Here is a 22,909-nt window from a genome sequence, read left to right on the forward strand (position 1 = left end):
TGGCTGGTCCTAGCCAAAGCCTGTGGTTTGTTTTAGCCTCTTAAGAAGCCCCCCTGTGGTTAATAAAGGTTATTCTGAGCCATTTTATGGGCAGATTTTCATAATGGGAGATTTCATCACATGTCAGAAATGTGTATCCCCCCCCCCCCCACCAACCAGCTAATGTTTTGGTGACAACCAAGACCCCAAATCAGATACCAGTGTTAAATGCCTTAAGGTGCATTCTCCTAATATTTGGGTTTGAACAGACAGGCCAAAAGAAACCTTCAGTTCACTTTAGAGGTATGCTGTTTAAATGATGCATGTGTCCCAAGAGGCCGGAAGCCACGCCAAAACCATGCTCCAGTCCTAAGGACTGGAGTGCAGCTTTGGCACAGTTTCTGGCCTCTTAAGATGCATGTGTCATTTAAACAGCATACCTCCAAAGTGACTCGAAGCAGCTTTATTGGCCTGTCTGTTCGAGCCCATATATCACATTTGTCTTACTGGTTCTCCCAGTTCCACTGGTGTCATTCAGGAAAAGGCTGCTATTATAGAGGTGCCACACCGGAGTCGATCCTCCACACCAGAAGCACTTCGTCTTGATAATGACCATGCAGACCTTGTTTCCACACCTGCTGCCTGTGCCTCAAACTCAAGCAAGCTTTTTTGTCTCCCCCTCGATCAAAAAGGCTCATAATTATTGTCTGCTGAAGAATCAAGTACAAAGGCAGTTCATCCAGCCTGACCGCCAAGGCACTACAGGCCACCAAAGATTAACAGCTGCTTCTCCTTTGATTAGGTTAGGTAATAACAGTTACTTTAGTTAATAATTGGATGGATTCCCGGCCTGTGTAATTCAGGTTTAGGCTGTCATATTCCCCCCCCCCCTTTTTTTTTCCCCCTCCTTCTCTCTCTTTTTTTTGCTGGCATGTAGCTAAGATGTATTCTTGGAAGGGAGCCTGTAATCCTATTAGTTGCCACTAAAGTCATAGCAGGAAACAGATAAGGAGGATTCAAACCCATTAAGGTGTTGTATCAGGTAGGGAAATACGTTTTACTCTGAGCATAATTACATCTGCACAATACAATAACAAGGGAAATTTCACTATTGTTTATATGGCATACATACATCTCCTATCAGGAGAGAGGCAGGATGTATATTAAAGAAATAATAATGAAATAAATAGTAAATACATATCTATTATTAAAGAGGAGAGCCAGTACGGTATAATGGTTTGAATGTTGGACTAAAACAGCAGGTGACCAGGGTTCAAATCTCTGCACAGACGTGGAAACCCCCATGGATGGGCAAGGCTCACTCTCTCAGCCTCAAGAACAGCAAGGGACAAATCTTGTCAAGAGTACCCTGTGATAAAGTTACCTTAGGGTCGCCATGCTTCATAAATGACTTGAAGGCACACAACAAATTATTAGAAACAAGGAGGCTAAAAGGTTCACACACCTTGGGCTTTTGTTATTACTTTGACATACTGCTTGTCTTGCAAAAATACTGTCAGGTTGAGTCACAGTTTAAATAATGGCTGGTTATATGGTAGGAGAGAAGAATGAGACAGGGAGGAAAGAGGAAAATAAGCCTGTTTGGGTATCATGGCCATTGCAAGAGTCAGTTTGGGGCTTTGGCTTGGGTAACACAGATGGACTTGCAGTCTTGCCTCTCTCTCTGTGGTGCAGCCAAGTAGAGTGACCCGGCAAGGTTTGGAAGAAGATGGAATATTAGTGATTATTGCAAGCAAAACAAGCTCATTATTTGCTGAATAACAGCTGACTGCTTTGTTGGCTGTACCTCTCTTTATTTTTCTGATCAATTTGTACACCTTTGGCCAAGCTGACTGTCTCTTTTGTTGTTTTGTTCTATGATGAGCTGTGTGTGTGTGTGTGTAAGTAATTTGGGAAGGCTTGGCTTTTCTTTCTTGGATGCAAATCAACCTTGACTGAACACCAAATAATCAAGCTTTTGATACCTTTGATATCTCTCTTCCCAATGGGGTCGTAGACCACTTCTGAAAGCCGCCCATAGCAGAATGGGAAACTCACAGAAGGCAATATTTCAAGATGTAGTAGAAGCCTTGTAGAAATAATATAATCTGTTTCCATTACTCCTATGTGAATTCTTGCTCAAAAGAACAAAATTTATTGCAGAAACCTCAGCATGTGTTATTTATTATTCAAACAAACTTGGCATGGTAACTTGATGTTTGGACTTGACAATTTTGATATTTTAATCCCTGAAGGACAAGACCCTACATTAGTAAAAGTACAATTGTATTTAGGACATTTTAAAGTAATTGCTATAAATTTTTAATAATACTCTTATGTATCTCGCTCAGATTGATTGATAGATTTTGGTCAGTTGATCATAATATCTATTTATCCACCCATCCATCCATCTTGGTTGTGTCACCCCTTCCTTTACCAAACCAATTGCCTTCCTCTTATTTTTCAGCTAGGTACAGGCATCTCAGGTTCAGACATCTATGGTACAGGTGTATGAGGAACTCAGGCAGGCTTATATAAGGATGTAACAAGTTGGGCCTCTGCAACAGATAGTTGGGTTTTGGAGTCATTGGTAGCATCACAGCTAAATGTTAACAGGTGTCCAGTAGCATAGGAAAAAAGATTGATTTGTCTTAGTGACTTTGTATTGTCTTAGTGACTTTGTCTGATGCTCTATACATTGGGATGGCAGATTGAGGACTGGAAAAAATATGAATGCTACAAATGGTTTAGGGGAGTGGATTTCCTTTTGTTACTAACCTGCTTGCACAGTTCTCATAGCTGTTGAGAAAGGGAGGTGGGGTCACAATTTCACACTTGGATTACTTTGGCCCCATACAGACAGACCAAAATAAAGCTGCTTCGGGTCACTTTGGAGGTATGCTATTTAAATGATGCATGTGTCCTAAGAATCCAGAAGCCGCGCCAAAGCCACACTCTAGTCCTAAGGACTGGAGCGTGGCTTTGGCGCTGCTTCCGGACTCTTAGGACACATGCATCATTTAAATAGCATACCTCCAAAGTAACCTGAAACAGCTTTATTTTGCCCTGTCTGTATGGGCCCTTTGCTTGATTTGGCACTGTATAACCCTTGGGAGTTCACCTTCTATTTTCTTTGTCCTGGTCCACTGCAGCCCAGAGTCCCATAGGAGAATTGGATCACTGTCTGGGGAGAATATGGGTAGAATTAGTTGTTTTAGGGGCTCAGTTTTGCCTTTGGCTATAAAAGGATGCTACACTCTATCAGCAAAAGGACTGGAATACTTCTCTAGTGTATACCATCTGCTGCATCATTTATCGCCAATAAAGCTTGTCTTCCAGTAGTAATGTGTGTCAGTGTTTGGCACCAAACAAAGTCTTGGGGCAGCCTGGAACTACACACAATTCCAGCATGGAACAAGGGAGATGCAAACTAATAATTGGATTTAGACACCTGAATCCAGGGATAGCCTTTCCTTAGGTGGGCCATCCTCCCATCATACTTGTATGTCTGTGTTTTCAAGTCCATCAGCTGCAGCACTGGAAAGAGCAAGGAAACCCTACAGCCTACTCTATCTAGCAGGAGCTGGATGCAAACATGTTTCTCATAGACCTTTTTAATGGGTTCCTTTTAGCTGAAGAGGCCAGTGGTTCATCCTAGGGATCTTGGCAAAACATGTGTCCTTCCACTGCAAAACATGTGGTCTTACACTGAGCTGTGCACCTCCCCATGTGGCATGGAGGATGATAACTCAAGAAACCCCCAACCATTGTGGCATTCCACATCACAACCTCGAGCATGTGGGACTAGTTGTTCAGTCCTTTGTAACCTGGCCAAATTACTTGTATGTGACCCAGGTTCTTAATTCCCTTCATACAAACCTGGCACAACTGAAAGCAAGCATGTGCTAAGGTGTGGAGAGCAAGTCACCAAAACATGTAGTCTGGAGGTGTAGTAACCAGGTCCTTTTGCTTTTCATGGCTAGTATCATGTTTTCTTCTCTGCAAGATAATTGGTTATATAGGTAGTTCCCACTACCAGTTGCCAAGGTTTCTCCAAAACAGAGCAGAAACATTTAGAAGGGTTTCTTTTCTTCCTGCCCGATGTCTGGCTAGCATCCAAAGAAATGCATGACTAGCTCAGCACACCCAAAGGGGCTTTGGGCCATGCTTGCCTTTCCCAAATGGCTGCTTCTTGTGCCACATCACCAATGGATTTTGAAGTGAAAAGCATTTCAGCAGCATGTAAGCCTTTAGATCTTAGTATTTCTAGTTTTGTCTTTTTTGCTTATCTTAAATAGTTTGTAGTCATCCTGTATCAACCTTGACACCTTTTAATTGGAGCCTTAGTTCCTACCTTATTTCCTCTGCTCCAGTGCATGCAGCAGCAGAGCTTGGGAAAGTTACTTTTTTTTGGCCCTTGCTGACTTTTGGGGGATTCTGAAGCTTGTAATCTCCAAAATAACTTTTCTGACCTCTGTGTTAGAGTTGTATTAAATTTATGTAAGCAGTGCCTGACAAGATTTTACATATATTTGACTAATTAAGTTGGGATTTTTTTTGTTTTGTTTTGTTTCAAATCCAGAATGCTGCAGATCAAGTTGCATTTCACGTTGCGGGGGGATTTACGGCTCTGGAACAAGTCCTTCAGGTTGTGACAACTTCCACCAATCTGAACACAGTTTCTCGGATCCCTCTGAAGTGAGTGCAGTGCTTTGCTTGCCTTTTTTGAGTGGTCAGTAAATTAATGGCATCTGTGGTTAGGACTATTTCTCTGGCTCCAGTTCTACCTGACCTTGCTATTTATTGCTCTGCGACTGATGAATAGATTTATAGAGGGTTTTATGGCTGTGTCCTGATTTTGAAATCTTGCATAGAAAGTGGACCAAGTTTTCAAAAGCGGGGGCTTCTTTGTCTATTGGGTATGACTGAAGGAAAAAATTATTTTCTTCTCAAGCAAATAATAAAGCACTGTCCTATGCGCATACAGCTGTTGGTCCACCGTTGATCCAGTATTCTCCCACATGAGTCAGGAAGCTGGCTTCACTCCTTACCAGAGCTTGGCAAAGTTATTTTTTTTTATTACAACTCCCAGAATCCCCAGGCCATATCACAAGCAGATTCCCTGAGCTCTCCAGTATGGAAGTTTTCCCCAGCCAGCTTCCTGCAGAGAAGAAGTGAAGCGGACTTTGCAGGTGTTTTGAGGAGCTTGCTGAATCCCAAATTCCTCAACTCTGGAAGCTCCTCAGAGCTGGAGCTGAAAGCACATTTGGCCTCAATGCCACTTTGCCATCCTCCCACCCACAGAGAGGCTAAAGGAGGAGCAAAGCAACAAAGCCAGCACCCAGTGAGACTCATGCAGCCTTCCAGTGTTGCTGGGCTGCAGTTCCAAGCAGCCTTAATCAACATAGCTGATGGTGACGAATTCTGGGAGTTGCAGTCTAAACAACATCTAGTTGTATATTGGTCACTATTTAGACACCCCTTCTGCAGGGGTCAAACTTCGGAGAGGGTTCAAGTCCTGAGTTCCTAAAGTTTGGATGGATTGACCTCATGTGCTAAATTTAGTTGTAGGCTAAGGGATCTCCATCTGTGGTTTAGGTATTCAGACATGGACTCTGTCTTGTGGCTAAGGAAAACAAACTATAGCTGTGCATCAAGGCTGAATTTGACTTTTCTGTTAGACTTGATAGACACACATTGAAAATGTATTTGAGTAATTTTTAATGCCCTTTGTGAAAAGAAATATGTATGTTTGTCACTGTTTTACAGTGAGCAGAAGAAATCCAGGTATTCTTAATCACAAATCAGAATACTGTATTCTCAGTGCAAAGGGACTAAGCATTGAAGAAGAGAAGGAAGGCAAACAGGTATATGAGAGAAACAGGGAATTTAAAGAAGGAAGTTCCTAATGAATACTGAACATTCTTCCAAATACTCTGAATAGAGCCTTTTGTGAGTGTTGCTGAATTTCTGCAACGCCTTTGGCAGTGATTCCAACTGCAGGTTTAGGACAAGCATTCAGTTAATCATAGATAAACTTTGGCAGGGACTAATTTCATTTCTTCAAAAGACCTCATAAGAAGTTAATCTTAAAAGAAAGAAATCCCATGCAATTCCAGTAGAAACCTGCAGAGCATCCAAGCCAATGCAAAAAATTATATATTACACAGTTGTTACAACTGCACATTATTACCAATTTTCATATTAGTTGTGGTGTGTTTATAGTGTGGGATCTCATATTCTAAATCTTAGAAGTCATGAGAAAGCAGAGATTATTTAACTGTAGCTTGCAGTTTGAACAGTTTTATATGTACAGGCAGCAAGTACAGACATTTAGTTCCATGGCTGTTCTCACATAGAGCTGCTATTTGTTATTTCCTTTTGAAATATGGAAATGCAAAAGTAACTTACAGCAGAGTGTGAAAAATGTTATGACATAAATTATGTTGGTGTTCTAAAAAAATACCATAGAAATGCTGATGTTATTTAGGCAGCAATTTTAAATAAACAATTTAGAAATATTGTGGATGTTCACTGATAAGGAAGGCACTGTCAGATTGCACAAGGGCAACGTTGGGTGTAAGATGCTACACAGAGGCACAGATGTTTGCAAAACATCTTGGAAACTTGCAGTGTATGGGGCTTTTGTGCGACATTTGCAAACACTCTATTCTATGCAGTTAAAAAAGGAAGGAGACAGGTAGAGCTCTGGATAAGGGATTCAAACCTTCAGAGTTATAATCCAACCCTCAAACCACCTCACTGCAGTGGCTCTTAGCAAAATGGTAGCACAGGGCATTTCATCACCACCACGTGAATCATAAGGCTGCTTAGATTGGTAGAACATAAAATATATTTATTTGATTAAAATTTCTGAAGAAGTAAATATGCAACAAGCTAGGCATTTAATATTATAAGTTTTTATTGTGAAGGCAGAGTCTTCATTTCTATTTCGGTGCATTTCTGTTGATTCAGACTCCACCTAAACATGCTTCCAAATCCTCGACTCCAGCTCCACGGCCCTGACTACACCGCACTGGCTCTTCAGGGAAATAACAGGACAGAGGAATTTCTGTACCAGAAAGTGTAGTCTTTCAAAATCTATCATTTAGAACAATTCTTGCTCTCTGTATTTTTATGAGGTAGCCACACCTTCCTTTGAAATCTTCAATTCTAAGCAACTCTTAGATATAAAGTAGTCTTTGTAGCTCTCACCCTGTCTCCATTCATGAGACCAGGGGCCCAAGAAGAAGCAGGGAAGAGAGCCAGGTGATGCGTTTGAAATGGAGGAAGAAAACTGAGCCTAGGTTTGGGCCAGGCCAGGCTTGGTTCATCCTTAGCCAGGCCAGAAAAAGCAGAATGTAGGGCTGTCTGCTGGGTTTGGGGAGGGAGGCTGTCAACAAGACATTTCCTGGCAGTATCGCTTACACATTGCATCTTTGACATAGTCCATACAAACCTTACTAATACTATTTATTATTTATGCTATAATGGCTTTTTGTTGTTGTTGTCATACACAACTAAAAAAAAGAGCCTCCAGAGGCATTTTAATAATTTAACTGTTTGTGCCTGTCTTAGAGATGAATGTGAGGAGATTATATGGACTATTATCCACCCCTCTTCCCCCAAAATCCTGGCAGCATGATGCAGCTCAGAATTTTAATCCTATGTCTACAAGATAAAGCTTTATTATAATAAAGATTTAATGGTATGCCCCTTGTTTTGGATTTGTCAGCATTATTAGCCCAGCCGGACCGATGGTGCAAAAAAGGTCACATTTATTCATGAAACAGTGATGGTGCCCTAGGTGCAGTTGGTTATAAGTTGTCTTACTAAAAGTATAGTATATGTTAGCAAGTGGATGGTGTTGTTTGTCATAGATCAAAAGGAGGCATAGATTGCTTCTTAAAGCCTGGGGGCCAAGTTCAATTCAAGAGACGTTTCCAAGGGCCTTACTCCAGCCATGGCAGAACCAAAGGCAAAAAGGTAGAGGCAAAAAATACCAGTGTATTTCACCTGACAGTTCTTCCTGCCAAGTGGCATGCCAACCTTTAAGAATAAGGGAAACGTCATGCAAAGGCTGGAAGATTTTATGGGAAACGGACTACGACTTTCCAGGGGACCCCAGGGAGATGCATTATGATCATACTAGGCCTATTTTCTGCCCTCCAAAATTTATCTGGAATTTTCATAGAAAGTCAGTGAGAGCTGCACATTCAGGCTTGTGGGGCAACATAATATGGGCTCAGAATTCCTCTTTCTTGCTTTAAGCTGCTTCGTGTTTTACCCAAACTTGTTGCAGACTGTGTTCAAACATGGAGCCAGTTGTGAGCATGCACACAGAATTGTTGTTGTGTGCCTTGAAGTCATTTCCAACTTGTGACAACTCTAAGGGGTCTTCTCAGCAAGATGTGTTCAGAGGAGGTTTGTTATTACCTTCCCCTGAGGCTGAGAGCATGTGACTTGCCTGAGGTCATTCAGTGGATTTCATAGATGAGCTGGGAATCGAACCTTGCTCTCCAGAATCGTAGTCCAACACTCAAACTACTACTCCACAGTGACTGTCCTGCACACAAGATTGCATGTATGACATACACGTTGGCAGACGTGTATTGTGACATACATATTTCTCTACATATTCATAATTATATCACCATTAGAATGCATTACATTTTACAGAGTATAAAACCACAGAGTCTTGCCCTAGGAGCTTACTATATAAAATGCTGTCTTGTAGAAGGATATAGAATCTGGGGAAGATGTATATAAGGAAATAAACCAAGCTTCTGAAAGTTTATGCTACAACTTCTTTCATACAGTTAGTCCCAAAGGTGCTACAAGATCCCTTTTCACACTGATATTCCATACAAACATGGCTGTGCCTCTGAACATTTTTCTGGGTTAGCCCATGTGAATTATGTTAGTTTCCTGCTCATGACTACTTTATGAAAAGCACAGACCCCAGTTCCTTTTCAAATGCAGACACTGGTAATATGTTCCTTTTGGATTTTGTCCTTTATCTATAAAGCTCATAAAATGACAGATTGAAGTGGTTAAACTATGGAAATATTTCAACTTGCAGTAGTTTTTAATCACTTCATCACCTCCAAATATTTCATTTTCATTGAAAGACGGGGAACATAATCAACCTTCATATAAATCATACAGATTTTTATATGCCGTAGTTTAAGTTAGGGCTCACTCCAATTTTTTTTTTAAAAAGTAATAAATTAGGCAATAAAATATGAGATTAAGAAATCTAAGGTTTTAGAGAGATGGAGAGCAAATGAGTGTTCGGATACGTGCAAACGTACGTGTGTTCTGATCTTCAGGGATCGATACTAAAGATTCAACTATTTTTTCTCTAGTCTCAGGGATCAGAAATGCACTTTTCATTAATGGAGCATTTGCATGGCAGTTGCAAGAAGGTGAGATATAAATACATAAAATATTTTCATGATCTCATTTTTTGGAATTGTAAGAAATGATTAAGAAATTTTGAACGCCATCAATGACACCTTCAAATATAAACCTAGCTAAAATATACACTTTATATTCACTTGGTATCTACTGGGGTTTGGTTCCAGGACCCCCCATAGATACCAAAATCAGTGGATGCTTAAGTCCCATTATATACAGAGGGGTAGAAAAATAGTGTCCTTAATATAAAATGGCAAAATAAAGGTTTGCTTTTTGGAATTTATTTTCCAAATATTTTCAAGCCGTAGGTGATGGAATTCATGGATGCAGTATCCATTGATACAGAGGGCCAACTGTAGTTAAGTTCAATAAAGGTCTCCAGTTCTGTGTTTCAATTTTTAAAATTTGCAGGTGAGAAATACTGCCAGGTTTCCTCTGTCTATCAGCATCACTGCCTGTTGAACTAAGGCACAGAAAAAAACCATAAACTTTTCTATGTCTGCTGCCAGTTACTGCAGTACATGGGATATTTACACTGGTGTAGCTTCAGCTCCATGTTTGACAGGAGAACAAGAACATCTTATTGGTTATGATTTTATTATAAGTGATTATTTTAAAATGTCATTAGAAAACAAGATGCCATATGCAGGTGAAATTATTTGTCCAGCTCCGCACGGTCTGCTTGGACTAGTAGCTGTAACCCTGGAAATACATCTGTCCAAAAAGGACATTCAGATACCAATTTAAATTGTTTTGTTCATCAACAAGATTTGTTCAGAGCAGATTCAGAGGAAGGGAGTCTGACCTGCCCAACATAGCCCAGTAGGTTTCCATGGCCAAGCAGGGATTTGAGTCATGGTTCAGTGCTCAAACCACTATAGCATGTTATATTTTCTTGGGATTTCCCATATATTAAACCAGCAGAGAGCGTAGCTTGTAGGGATAGAGCATAGATGTTGTCTAACATAGCTTTAAAGCTGATTTAAGAGGGCTAAGAAAAAAGTTTTAAACAACAGCAGTTGGCAAACAATCGTATTACATGCAACTATTCCAATGCATTTGTATTCTGGTATACAAATATCTTTGTGTATATTGAGCTGGGAGGCAGCAGTCTGAAAAACAAGCCGTGTCCATTTTCAAAACCATTGAAAATACAGTGTGGCAAACCTTTATTTTTAAGGTTTATTTTTAAATAAAATAAAATAAAACCTTTCTTTAATACATAGGCCACCTGATGCTTGTCTCAGAGACCTAGTGTAGAAATGGTGGCAGTTGACAGCTGTCGTTTCCTTAATAAGATTAAAATAAAGAAATTAGTTGGGCTGACTTTAATCTGCCATTTAACCCGGTAAACCACCTGGGGCTTGCTCCTCTACTGACACTTTAAATTCTGAATTAAAAATTTGTATAACTGAACCTGAGGGCCGAATGATTCTAAATACATTCTAATTATAGCTGTCTGTAGTTAACTGGCTTATGTCGCCGTTCTCCTCCCCGCAAAACCCCACTGTCCGTTGTTTAAATCCCCCTATATTGCCATAAAACATAAGTGACAGTCACTTGGTCTGTGCTTCTTTTATTCAAAAGAAGTCTTTTTCTCTCTAGGACATCTTCTCACGCCATGAGACCATGAAGCAGGGGATATTGCTTCAGCATCCAGAGGTGCAGTTATTGGGAAGGGGGCAAATGAGGGCATTACCCCCCAAATAAGTATTCTAACACCCCATGAAATGTTCCTCCAGTCCCCAAATTTCTAGCATTGCAGAGAAGGAGATGCTGGAAATTGTTCACCCCTAAAACTCACCTCTTTGCTGTGTTTGCAAATCCCTATGTCACATTGCCTGTCCCCTTTTCTTTGCATACTTCTGAAATTTGGGAACTAAAGGAAAAATTCATGAGGTGGGCATCATTCTCAAGGGGCTTCAGTCTGGTTCATAAAATGTCAAGATGCTGATTCTGAAAGTCTGGAGAGTCCTCTACTTCTGAGCATTAATGTTTGGATCATCCAGTTTTATAAGCAGTATGTGATATTAAAACAGAGCCAGCGTGGCATAGTGGTTTGAGTTTTGGACTACGACTCTGGAGATCAGGCTCTGATTCAGGAATTTTTCCAAGCGTTGTGCTAAATTGGGTAAAAGAACAGACAGCAGCCCTTTCTGTAGAAATCTTAGCAGAGAATGTGGTTACTAATAGTCTTTTCCAAGGATGGGAATCACATAGACCTCGAGATGTTGTTGGACTGCAGCTCCCAGCATTCCTCACCATTGTCTGTGCTGGCTAGGCCTGCTAGGACTTGCAGCAAAGCAATATCTGAAAAGCACTTGATTCCTGTGGTTGATCTATACTAATGTGCCTTCACATGGCTCAAATTTCTGTTCTGAAATTTCTGTCAGTGAATCTTGATGTGGCTGAAATTTCTGTTATTTCACATCCATTCAGATTGGGCTCGAGATAGGTTACAGCAACTTAAAACCCATAAACAAGGGACAATCTTCCCTAATCCTAACAAGATTAGAGTCAAAGAAACTCCCATACCCTCTTCCTTCTGGCTGCAAAAAGTTATAGCAGTGAGCAGAAACCTGCCTCTAATATTCTTAGATGTTACCTTCCTCTTTTTTTCTTTAAAGGAAGTGCCCAAGCCTAAATATTCCAGGATAACAGTGGAGAAGATGAATTGGACTTGGATGTTTTTAGGGAAAGAAGATTATGGCTATAAAATGCTTGGGTTTGGAGCTGTTCCCTAGCCACAAACCAGAGTTTAGCCTCCCTGAGAAAGGAACTGCATAGTCTGGGAGCAGCTACCAAGAAATATTCTCAACAAATGTGTTTCTCAAGGTGGCAAGACTGGAGGAAGGGTCTTTCTTGCAAAGCCTGGGCAAACCATATAAGTCATAATCAGCACTTTGAATTATCCCAAAAATGGACTGCAAGCTAGTGAATCTGTTGTAACAAGAGATGTGTGTGCTCCGTGTAACCGCTTCTGATCAGCAGTCTGGCCGCAGCAGTTTGACACTGTCAAGAGCTGTCAAGCGCTCTTCAAAGGCAGCCCTAAGAAGAGCGCATTACAGTAATCCAAACAAGATGTAACTAAGGCATGTGTCACAGTGGCCAGACCAGACATCCCTAGTTCCTGACATATGCAGGTCATCCACGGAAGTGACCAAAGCATATGCAGGTCATCCACTGACCAAACTATAAGGATGCCTAAAGCCAGACTGAAATGAATATAGGTAATCCAACCCCTTCAGAAATCCCTGGAGCTGAGAACCAATTCCTATGCTGGCTTCTGGGAGTTGCAGTCCAAAGTTGCTTTTCCAAGCTCTGGAAGTAGTTGCTTTGCTTTTATATTCTGCAGAATAGTGTTTGTACAGTGGACCAATTGAAGGAGTATTATGCTATTTTCCCTTTATGTTATCAGGCCCAACTTGCATGCCTTCACAAGGAAAGAGGGGGTCTTTGATTCCTTAACCATTTCTGTAGCATGAGACACCTCTCCCAATGCATTGGGAATTTGAGAACAAAGCAATATGCCAAAGAATGTCACACTTTCCTCTGAATTGTGACAGATGTTATAGAAGTGGTTAGAAAAATAAGAGTATGCATAATAGATAAAAATGAAAATGTGTCTTGCTAGCTACCAGTTGTTCAACCAATGATGTGTATCTTTAATTTTTAGCCTTATAAACAAAGGAAGCTACTGGAGCCTTGCATAAGTCATAAAGAATATGTTGTGGCCAAAAAGTTTGCAAAAGACCTTCGTAGTGAACAATCATAGAAAAATTTATTCTGCTTGACTGCCACCTGACACCTATGGCAGTCATTTATAACTGTACCAGGCTAGTGCCTCTGTCTTCTTTCTACACCTTTCAGAGGTGCAAATGGCTCTGTCAAGGTGATGATAGGAGGAATCAGTCCCAGTCGCCTGTCTGGGGAAAAGATTATGACCTTTTCAAAATTTCTTGACAATAATTCAAGTGCATTGGTGGTGTCTTTGTTTTGCTTTGTTTCCCTGCTCCCTCTTTAGTCACACTTTGCTTCTTCCAGGCTTGTCTTGAGAATGCAACAAGGCCTTTATAAACTGGTCCCAGTTGAGTGTTATCAATTAGAAAGGAAAATGGTGTTCATGTTCTTTTGTCCCTGAAGAGTTTGCAGCGAATTCGGCCATTGATCAGCTGTTCTCCTGATACTAGACTTCTTGTAAAAGATGCTTAAATGTGAATGGCAAAATAATGTACAAATGGTTCAGCGATATTTATTTGCAGATATTCTCTTATTAATGGTAACTTTAAAACGTGTCATTTTAAGGTCATCGGTTGTATGGATTCATGCGCATTTCACACCTTATCTTGTTGCAACCTTCATATAAGGAGGTTAGAAGTTCAGGAAAATGCAGGTTTCAGAGTATTTTGTTTTAGTTTTATCTATAAATTTTAACCTTAGAACTGATGCTGGGCCTACTCTGGACCCATATTAATAGTTGTTTCAAGTAGAAGCAAATCCTTTGAAGATAAGTGTATATTGCTCAATGAACATGCTTTCTACTTCAGAAGAAACTTCCTCTTCTCCCTATAGTTATTCCACCTATGGTCTGAGTGGATATACAGAATTTTTTAAAAAAATAAATAAGCAAATAAAACTATCTAAGATTAACCATTTTTCTTGGCAATGATGACAGTTTCATTTTACTGATCCATATATTACCATCATTCGTTTTTCTTAGGTCCCTCTGCAGCGCAATAAATGCTTACCACCTGGCTTGCAGTCACTGTGTGGAGAATTGCACCTATGTTTTGTTCAGCAACAAGATCACTTTTTTAATGGACCTGTTGATGCACCAGTTAACGGTATGTAATATTTGAACTTGGAATGTCGTCATGATAGGAAATCCTGTCTGGGTACTGAATGTGAATTGATTGAAGATAGGCCATATACATTTAATGACATTTTAAAAGGTAAAATATACATGAGAACCTGTGTGATATAGTGGTCTGACTGCTGGAGTAGGACATTGGGGAGACCAGAGTTTGAATCCTCATTTGGTCCACTGCCTGACCTTAGGCAAGTCACTCTCTTCTCAGTATAAAATAGTGTATTTACCATATATTGTTATAATAATTTTTTTTAGTTTGAAGCCAGAGTCAGAGCTGGTACGTTTCTACAAAGTTCATGTTTCTGACTCCAGTTGCTCAGCCCTGATTATGGGAAGCCTGTAGGTAATGTACTAAACAATTGTGTTAAACTCATGTTCAGAACATCAGGGCCAATTCCCAGGCAGCCTGGGTAAAATATTCTTTTCTGGATTCCTTCTTCTATGAAGGGGCCCTGGCAGGCTTACGTGTTTATAGTCCCAGCACTCTGGACACTGCTGGGCATCTCGACCTAGCATCATCATCATCATCATTATTATTATTAACCTTTATTTATAAAGCGCTGTAAATTTACACAGCGCTGTACATACAATCTTTTAGTTAGACGGTTCCCTTTCATTTCTCTCAAAAAAAACCCCATGGCAACCGAAATAATCATGGAGCTGGAGCAACTCTTTTGCAAGGCAAGTTTACACTATCTGGATTACCAACACACACACATATATATAATGTGGGAAAGGTGGATAGAGAGATGTTTTCCTCCCTTTCTCATAGCACTAGTGCCCAGGGTCATCCACTGAAGTGGTGAGATCTTTAGGCCAGAGAAAAGTACATTTTTGCAGAGTACGTACTTAGGAAATTTGCTATCAAGGGATATGAGACAGTTGCTCATTTAGGTGGTTTTGAAAGGAAATAAGACAAATCAGTGGGGACTAAGGCTATCAGTGGCTTCCAGCTCTTGTGTTTGTGTTCCTGTACATCTGTGTGCCACTTGCAACATCACACCAACTGCCTTCCCTCTCACTTTGTGAGATCCTCGACAGTGGATCCAAAAGAGATTTTAGAGCAAAGGGCATGGAATAAAAGAAGCTGAAGGCATCCCATAGCCAGCTACCTTCCTACCCATAAGATATCTACCCAGTCAGTTGCTCATTTCCAGTATCCAAACCTGACTAGTGGAGAGAGCTTGCAGGGAGGAGTGGGCAGGAATGTGTTGGATGCTAAAATCAACTGTTCTTTTATCAGTGATTGGAGCAGATCAGGTTTAAACAAACTCATTTGTCGCCATCTCATGTCGTTTGAATCTAACTCACAAAAGAGTTCATGTTCCATTCTGTGCTGCTTTTCATATCAAAAGAATGCGTATCTTAATATGCATCTTGAACGAGTTTTGCAAATCAAATTAAAACGACAAGATACATTTTAATGGGAAAACTTTTAACTTTCGCTTAATTTCAAATGTCATTGAATATTTTATTAGAAACTCATTTTTAATTCATAGTGACCTGCTCATCATGAGATATTTAGTCTAAGATTGCTGCTTATAAATAGTGGGTGGGTGTTTTCATGAGCCAAGCGGTTTGTTAATTGAAAAGTTATGTACATGCCGTAAATAATTCACATTGCACTGTTAGCATCAACAAGCCATAGGACAGTTGACAAACACTTAAGAGGAGGCCCTCCGGAGGCCCTTCATTTAGATAAAAGGAACCTGAATGCAATTCATACAATCGGCTGCCCAATAGTCCCATGCCCATTTTTCCCTCCCCTTCTTTCCCCGAGGAGCCGAAGTATGCAATTTGAGCATCCTCTATTCAGGGTTCTTTATATTCTACATGGACAACCACAGTATGGTGGAGAGACTCCTGATACATTTCTGCAGTTGAGGGGAGTTTAAATATGCAGTTAAAGGTATCCTCCATTCACATACCTGCCTCTAACTGTCCCAGTTTAGAGGAACAGACCTAGTTAATCGTCCGCCATCCCACTTTTTCAGCTGCCTTTAAAATGTCTCACTTTCACTCTCTTCCTTCCACTTTCCCCCTTCATCCTCAGCTTGTTTACTTAATGCAGAATGCATCTACACTGTAGAAATAATGCAGTTTGACACCACTTTAACTGCCATGGCTCCATCCTACAAAATTTGTAGTTTTGCGAGGCAATAGCAGTCTTTTGGCGGAGAAGGCTAAAGACCTTGTAAAAGGTGACTGCTCCTGACCTCTGAAGCAAGGCTGCCCCTCTCCTTGCTTGCCTTTCCTCAGCAAGCAAAAACCGCTTTATTTGGGCAGGCTTTTAACGTATAATCACGGGTTGGCTTGAGTTTTGTTATATAGGATGGATATCAGGGTTTAGGTGTGGTTTTGATGTTTGTCATTTTATATTGCTATTAGATGATATTTTTAACTGTTTTATTGTAACGTGTTTTTAGGATTTTTATTGGTGAGCCCCCTTGGGTCCCTTTCAGGGAGAAAGGCAGGATAGAAATTAAATATATAAATAAAAGTACAAACCTCAGGCTTCCATAGGATGGAGCTACATCACTTAAACTGCATTATTTCGACAGTATAGATGCCCCCCTAATGCCCCCCAAACATCCTTTGTAGATATGGGGGTATTTTTACCACATTTTGAGGAGCCCCTGGGCCCTGTTATGTTCAGGATAGAGGCCTTTTTAAAAAATACAAAGTGACTACCAGGTCACTTGCTTATTTTGCAGATTTACAGTTATTTACTGTTTCTGCAAAGAGCTGTCTTCAGTTCCTGAAGAAGACACATGTATAAACCTCATATTTCATGGTGAAATCTTTAAATATGTTTAGCTTGTGACTTAGGTTTACGGGGAACGTCTGTACTGTATTTCAATACTTGATTGAGGGGGTTAAATAACCTCCATGGGGCACGACAGATTAATTTCTTAATCAGGTGTTCTCAGGTAGATCAAAGAAGCATTTCCAAATGCTTTTGCAGTGAGCAAGCTAGCAAGCAATCTGACGCCGAACCTCGTCTTAGGCCCTTTTGTTCATTTGGCTATGTGTTTTCCTCATAGAATTTAACTAGGGGTTAACTATTTCCACCACTTTTTCTAGAAGGTAGGAAATAAAATGGAGCAAAATATCTGAATGTTTATTCTCTCCCTGCCATTTGTAAACCATGCATGAACTAAATCTAACCTAAATCCACTGAACAGTGATACTTTCATTGGACAACCAAAATGCACAATATACTTGTTGCAAGCTTTTGAAGTTCCGCTGGCTTCTTCATCAGGCAAGATGTTACATATCAAACAAGAGAAAAATTAGAGAAGTTAGTAAGATGCCTGCATTTTGTTGTTTCTGTCTTTAGTTAAAATGGCATGGAGAGGGTATCTTTAGCAGGCTGGCTCATCTAAATCTAACCTGTGGGCAAACCAGAATATACTTAACTTTGGGAATTCTTATCAAATCTGGGAATCTTAACTAGAGCTATGGCTTCTTTGAGTCTATCCAGCTGTAATGCGGTCTTCCTCTTCTTCTACTGCCTTCCACTTTACCAAACATTTATAAACGTCTTCAGTGAGTCATGTTGTCTCATGATCTGTCCAAAAAACAATAGCCTTGGTTGAGTCATTTTGGCTTCTTGATTTGCAGTTGAACCCATTCATCGGTCTTTTTGGCACTCCACAGGACCCATAGAACTCTCCTCCAGCACCACATTTCAAATGATCTTTCTTAGAAACGTTTAATTAATCCACTTTCGTAGTACTTGTGTGTACTTGCGTGTGCAACCCTCGCACGTCTGGGCGCTTTCAAGTCTCCTGCTGCGTATGCCATCTAAAATGATCATCTCAACATGACTCGAACGATCCTATAACTAAAAGCGAAAGAGGTGATTGCTTGTTCCCAGTGCATTTTGTATCTTGAATTGCTTTTCAACTGAGACACTCGGGTCACATCTCCAAGTTGAATAAATGATGGAGCTAAATTTATGCTCTTATAGATACGAGCTTTAGAGCCCAAGTAATGGCACATGCATGTCTAACTGTGTGCCAGCGAGGTTTGCTTTAAAATGGAGGCACGCTTCCATTTGTTCTCCTCAGGGAGAATCCTTCTTGTTTTCTGTCCTTAAGGCTGAAGGAGTGGAACTGGTTGAAGCCTAAAGCTTTGTTTAGTCCCTAGCCAGGTAATGCTAGGCAGCTTTATCTTCCCTTCCATTGCCCTACAATTGGCCTCAACCCTGACCTCGGCAGACCACCCACCTTAGGAAGGAGCTCTCACAGCTCACAAACCCATAGTTTTTAATTGTTCGGTTTGGAGAGCGGGGGTTGGAAAGAGGGAGAGCCGGCAGTCTGTAGTGCTAGCAGTCTCCAGAGGTACCCATTTTCCAAAAACATCTCTGTCCAGGCAAGCCCAGAGGCTTTGTGTCTGCAGAAACCACAGCCGTACCGCTGATTATGGGAACAGGGGTTCAACCACACAAGGAACGCAGCGATCAGAGATAACAGCACAAGGTGTAGAACACCCCTTAGTAACATGTCCCCCGAGGGCATCCTCCGGAGACTCAGATTCTGCTTTTAAGAGGAAAGGGAGTCACAAAATATTATCCTGTGGCGGCAGCCAAGAGATACTTAAGGTAAACCTAGAAGATTTTCATTTCCACCCACCCCGTTGTTTTTTAAAGCAGCCCAGTACTTCTAACATTTCTACTCTCTCCTTCATTAACTGCATTTTTTTAACTTTTTTAATAAACTGCTGGGATCATGGGTCACGGATATCCTAGTGCTGTGTAGAACTTCAGCCAAAAAATTTCAAGGGTAGAGGGAAGGCTGAGGATGGTATATGTACACCATACAGGCAATACTTGCTAGACTAATAGCTTCCAAATTGCAGCATCTGACTTGCTAATTAAATAGGTGCACATGTTTTAAATACAATCCATCCACTTTGGTAGACAGTCAGAATCATTAGGCATGAATTACTCCACTCTGTGTAAATTAGCAGAGCAACATAATATTCTTTCTTCGCCTGAACTTGAATAAGTAGCTGAAGACTTCTCACTTCCTAGCTTGGCTCACAACCAGGAACAGACTATTACAATGAATTTTAAGTACCAACTCTGGGCACAGAGCTAATGAATAATAAAAAAAATGTGCATGTTGTTCTTTGTCGCCAAGTGTTACCCTATTCCCACTGAGAGGGATACTGCGCTAAACTATGGGGCAGAGGCATTTTACGATGCCACTGCTGCACCATTTAAGTGAAAAGACGTTTCCAGGGAAATGGATTTGAAGTTGGCTTTTAGCATTAATTTCTGGATCGGGAAAGCAAAGTTATTTGTTTGGCATTCCTTCCAGAATGTCTCTTGAGCCCTCCCTGGGCTCCATAGATTGGCACCCTACTCTGGCAATACTGAAAGCCTGTCACTCATACTCATCTCCTTCAGTTCATCTTTGGTCTTATTATTGATAATGCACTCTTTAAAGTTTAAAGACTGTTGGGAGACACATGAGATGGGTCTTCTCCATGGGGGCACCCACCAGGTGGCATGATCTCCCCATTGAAAAGCAGGTTCCCAGCATGGGGTGTTCCTCCTGATTGCTTAAGGCACATTTGTTTCTGTGGGTATTTTCCTCACTGGCAACTGCATGCACACATATACACATGCACACAGAGTTTATTTTGAATAAGATACGTTTTATAATGTTATTGATCGTTGGTGGTTGGGTTTTGTTAAGATTCTTTTTGGGCATTTTTCTTTTAAATGAAGAATATTTTTTTTTGTAAAATTGAAATAAAACAAATAACTCAGAGTGTAAGAAGATGTCATGAACTCCACTGGATCAGGTGGGAGGGCTATGTAATCCAGCATTCTTTTAGTATACATTCATCCCTCCATATTTGCGGATTTGATATTTGTGAATTTGACTATTCACAGATTTGATTAATATGTTCTCTCTAGGAATATCTAGGTCCTCCAGTGCAACTCTATGGTCAACTTTAACTAAAAGTTGCACTGAAAGACCTAGAGATTCCTAGAGAGAACACTCCTCCAGGCATTTGTATTTCCTCCAGCGCAATTCTATGGTCAATGTCTGTCGGATGTTGACCACAGAGTTGCCCTGGAGGACCCAGAGATCCCCAGAGTGGTGTCCTCTCAGGTAAAAACATTGTGTTTTTCTTATTTACGGTTTTTCCATATTCATGGGGGTCTTGTGCCCCTAACCCTAGCAAATATGGAGGGACAAGTGTACTGGAAAGTCAGTCACCTATGGGAAGTCTACCAGCACAGTGTAAATCCAATTGCACCCCTTGGCTCACACTCTGCAGCAGTTGGTATATAGAGGCCAATACAAGAGATGTTGTATATATAAACCATTCTGACTCCTAGCTATTGATGGCCCTTTGTTGTTGTGTGCCTTCAAGTCATTTCCAAACCTAAGGCTAACCTATCCTGGGGTTTCCTTGGCCAGATTTGTTCAGAGGAGGTTTGCCATTGCCTTCCCCTGAGGCTGAGAGCATGTGACGTGCCCAAGGTCACCCAGTGAGTTTTATGGCCAAACTAGGAATTGAACCCTGGTCTCTAGAGTCAACCAGTCAAACCACTATGCCACGCTCAGTCTCCAGTACATGGCAACGTTTATTCATCTTAGAGCTTCAGGCTAATATCCATTGTACTCTAGAACAGATGATCTGTTGCCAGATTAAGAATTTATAGATCCAGCATCTACACATTCTTAACTCAGCCACAGATCATCCGTTCTAGAGTGGACCAGATGTCAGCCTGAAGCTCTCAGAGAAATAAATGTTGCCATGTATTGGAACTAGCCTTCTAGTTCCACTAAAATTTCATCAGCATCCTCTAGCTGGACAGCTCCATATGGAAAACAATCCATTTTCAGAACCTAGATCAGTGATGGCGAACCTATGGCACACGTGCCAGAGGTGGCACTCAGAGCCCTCTCTGTGGGCACTCATGCTGTCACCCTAGCACATAGCTTGCCAGAGTTTCTTACTAGAAAGCCAGAGGGACGTGGCACTTTGCAATGAATAAGTGGGGTCTGGGTTGCAGTTTGGGCACTTGGTCTGTAAAAGGTTCACCATCACTGACCTAGATGGAAGGCACATTATATCCACCAGCCCCACAGAGTGAATGGCATGGAAATCGTCCCTCCCGGAGAGAAACCAACCAATCCTGAAAGCTTTCTTTTCCCTTTTATCTGATTGGCTTAATTTCTTAGATGTTTTTGAACTTGGCCAATAGCTGTTCATACAGCCATGCCAGCTTTTTAATTAACAAGCAGATGTTCTGGAAGAAATTCTAATTCAGAGTGCCCTGGGGTATATAAGCTTAATTGGCAGGAGCAAAAGTAAAAAGTATGGGTGAAAACAGAACATTTTAGCCCCTTAAAGATACACTCATTACAAAATATGGGTTGAAACAGGGAATGAGGCAGGTTCATGGACAATAAGATTAGCTGACATCAAGCTCAGACACACTGATTTATTGCCATTAGCTGGGAACAAATGGCAAAAATTGAAGTCCTCGATTTTTGCCTTTCACTATTGAACTTACAGTTCCACTATAATGCCTAATTAATAAAATTATCTTGGGAATGTTGAATGCCTTTTTAAAAATTGAATCCCATTTATTCTAATTTGTGTCCATGTTTAGGTTTATGTTCCAGATGACCACAATGCTATCTTAGGTAGAACTGCAAACAAGCAAGTGTTTGAAGGTCTCATAACTGGAGTCCTAAAGATTGTGGCCACAGTGTTTGGGTGTCTGATCTCCAGTGTACCTTATGGAAACAACCAGACCAGTGCATCAAAATTAATTCAAGAAACAAAAAACAAGACCTCACAAGCTGAAGTTTTTAACAGTAGGATACAAGACCTCATCAGGTAAGAAACAACAAAGGTCTTTAAATCAAATCAAATCAGTAATTTATTTCAGCCAACAAGCCATCAACATCAGAATATATATAAAAATATAATTTAATAAATGTCTTTAACCAGAGATAGGATTGAGATGCCAAGGCCCTCTCTATCAGCTTGGTTGGAATCAGGTCTTGGAAACATTACCTTTTTGGACTACAACTCCCAGAAACCACCCTCAGTCAGCATGGCTACTGCTGGTATAGTTAATTTGGGTTGTGGTCCTAAAAAGTAACATTTCCAAGTTCTGGTTGGAACCAAGGGCATTTGATGGATGCTGGGCCAAAACCTTGTCCATACCTATTCTACCAGGCTGAACCTGAAAAAGCAAGCCCCATTCTGTAGGCTTACATGAGACCATTAGCTCCTTGGTTGGACCTCTTCTGGTATGCTTTGCATCAGCAGATGCTCTATCCAGCTACATCACATCTGTCAAACAAAGACAGACTCTTCACTGACCTGGCTAAAAGCAAGTGCTGTTTGACTCCCTCTTTTCCTGAAACATTTCCTCCTTTGACTGTGAATTTGTTGTTTCCCTCCCTCCCATTTGGTTTTGTGTTTAATGACTATTGGGCAGCTATTTCAACTGTGAACTGCTTTGTGTGCATTCCAGAAAGGGACATATAAATGTAGTAAATAAACATGAAGCTTTCTTATTTAGCCAAGCATTGCTAAGTGCAGTCTATTAAGAAGTAAGTAGGTGTCCAAGCTCTCAAGCTGAGACCTCCTCCA

The 22,909-nt window shown here is 40.8% G+C and overlaps 1 protein-coding gene across 6 annotated transcripts in view; it reads left to right on the forward strand.

The window, feature by feature from the left end:
• SCAPER (S-phase cyclin A associated protein in the ER) overlaps positions 1 to 22,909 on the forward strand; it is a 134,443-nt gene that overhangs the window by 79,586 nt on the left and 31,948 nt on the right. For all 6 annotated transcript variants that reach the window (XM_089538500.1, XM_089538502.1, XM_089538504.1 and 3 more), the window contains 3 exons: positions 4,562 to 4,677; positions 14,120 to 14,243; positions 21,915 to 22,144. In XM_089538500.1, coding sequence (XP_089394626.1) covers positions 4,562 to 4,677; positions 14,120 to 14,243; positions 21,915 to 22,144 — 470 coding nt within the window. The remainder of the gene's footprint in view (positions 1 to 4,561; positions 4,678 to 14,119; positions 14,244 to 21,914; positions 22,145 to 22,909) is intronic.

This window comes from Sceloporus occidentalis, unplaced genomic scaffold, assembly GCF_023333645.1.
Source record: "Sceloporus occidentalis isolate IW3139 unplaced genomic scaffold, rSceOcc1.0.p SCAF_9, whole genome shotgun sequence".
Lineage (NCBI taxonomy): Eukaryota > Metazoa > Chordata > Lepidosauria > Squamata > Phrynosomatidae > Sceloporus > Sceloporus occidentalis.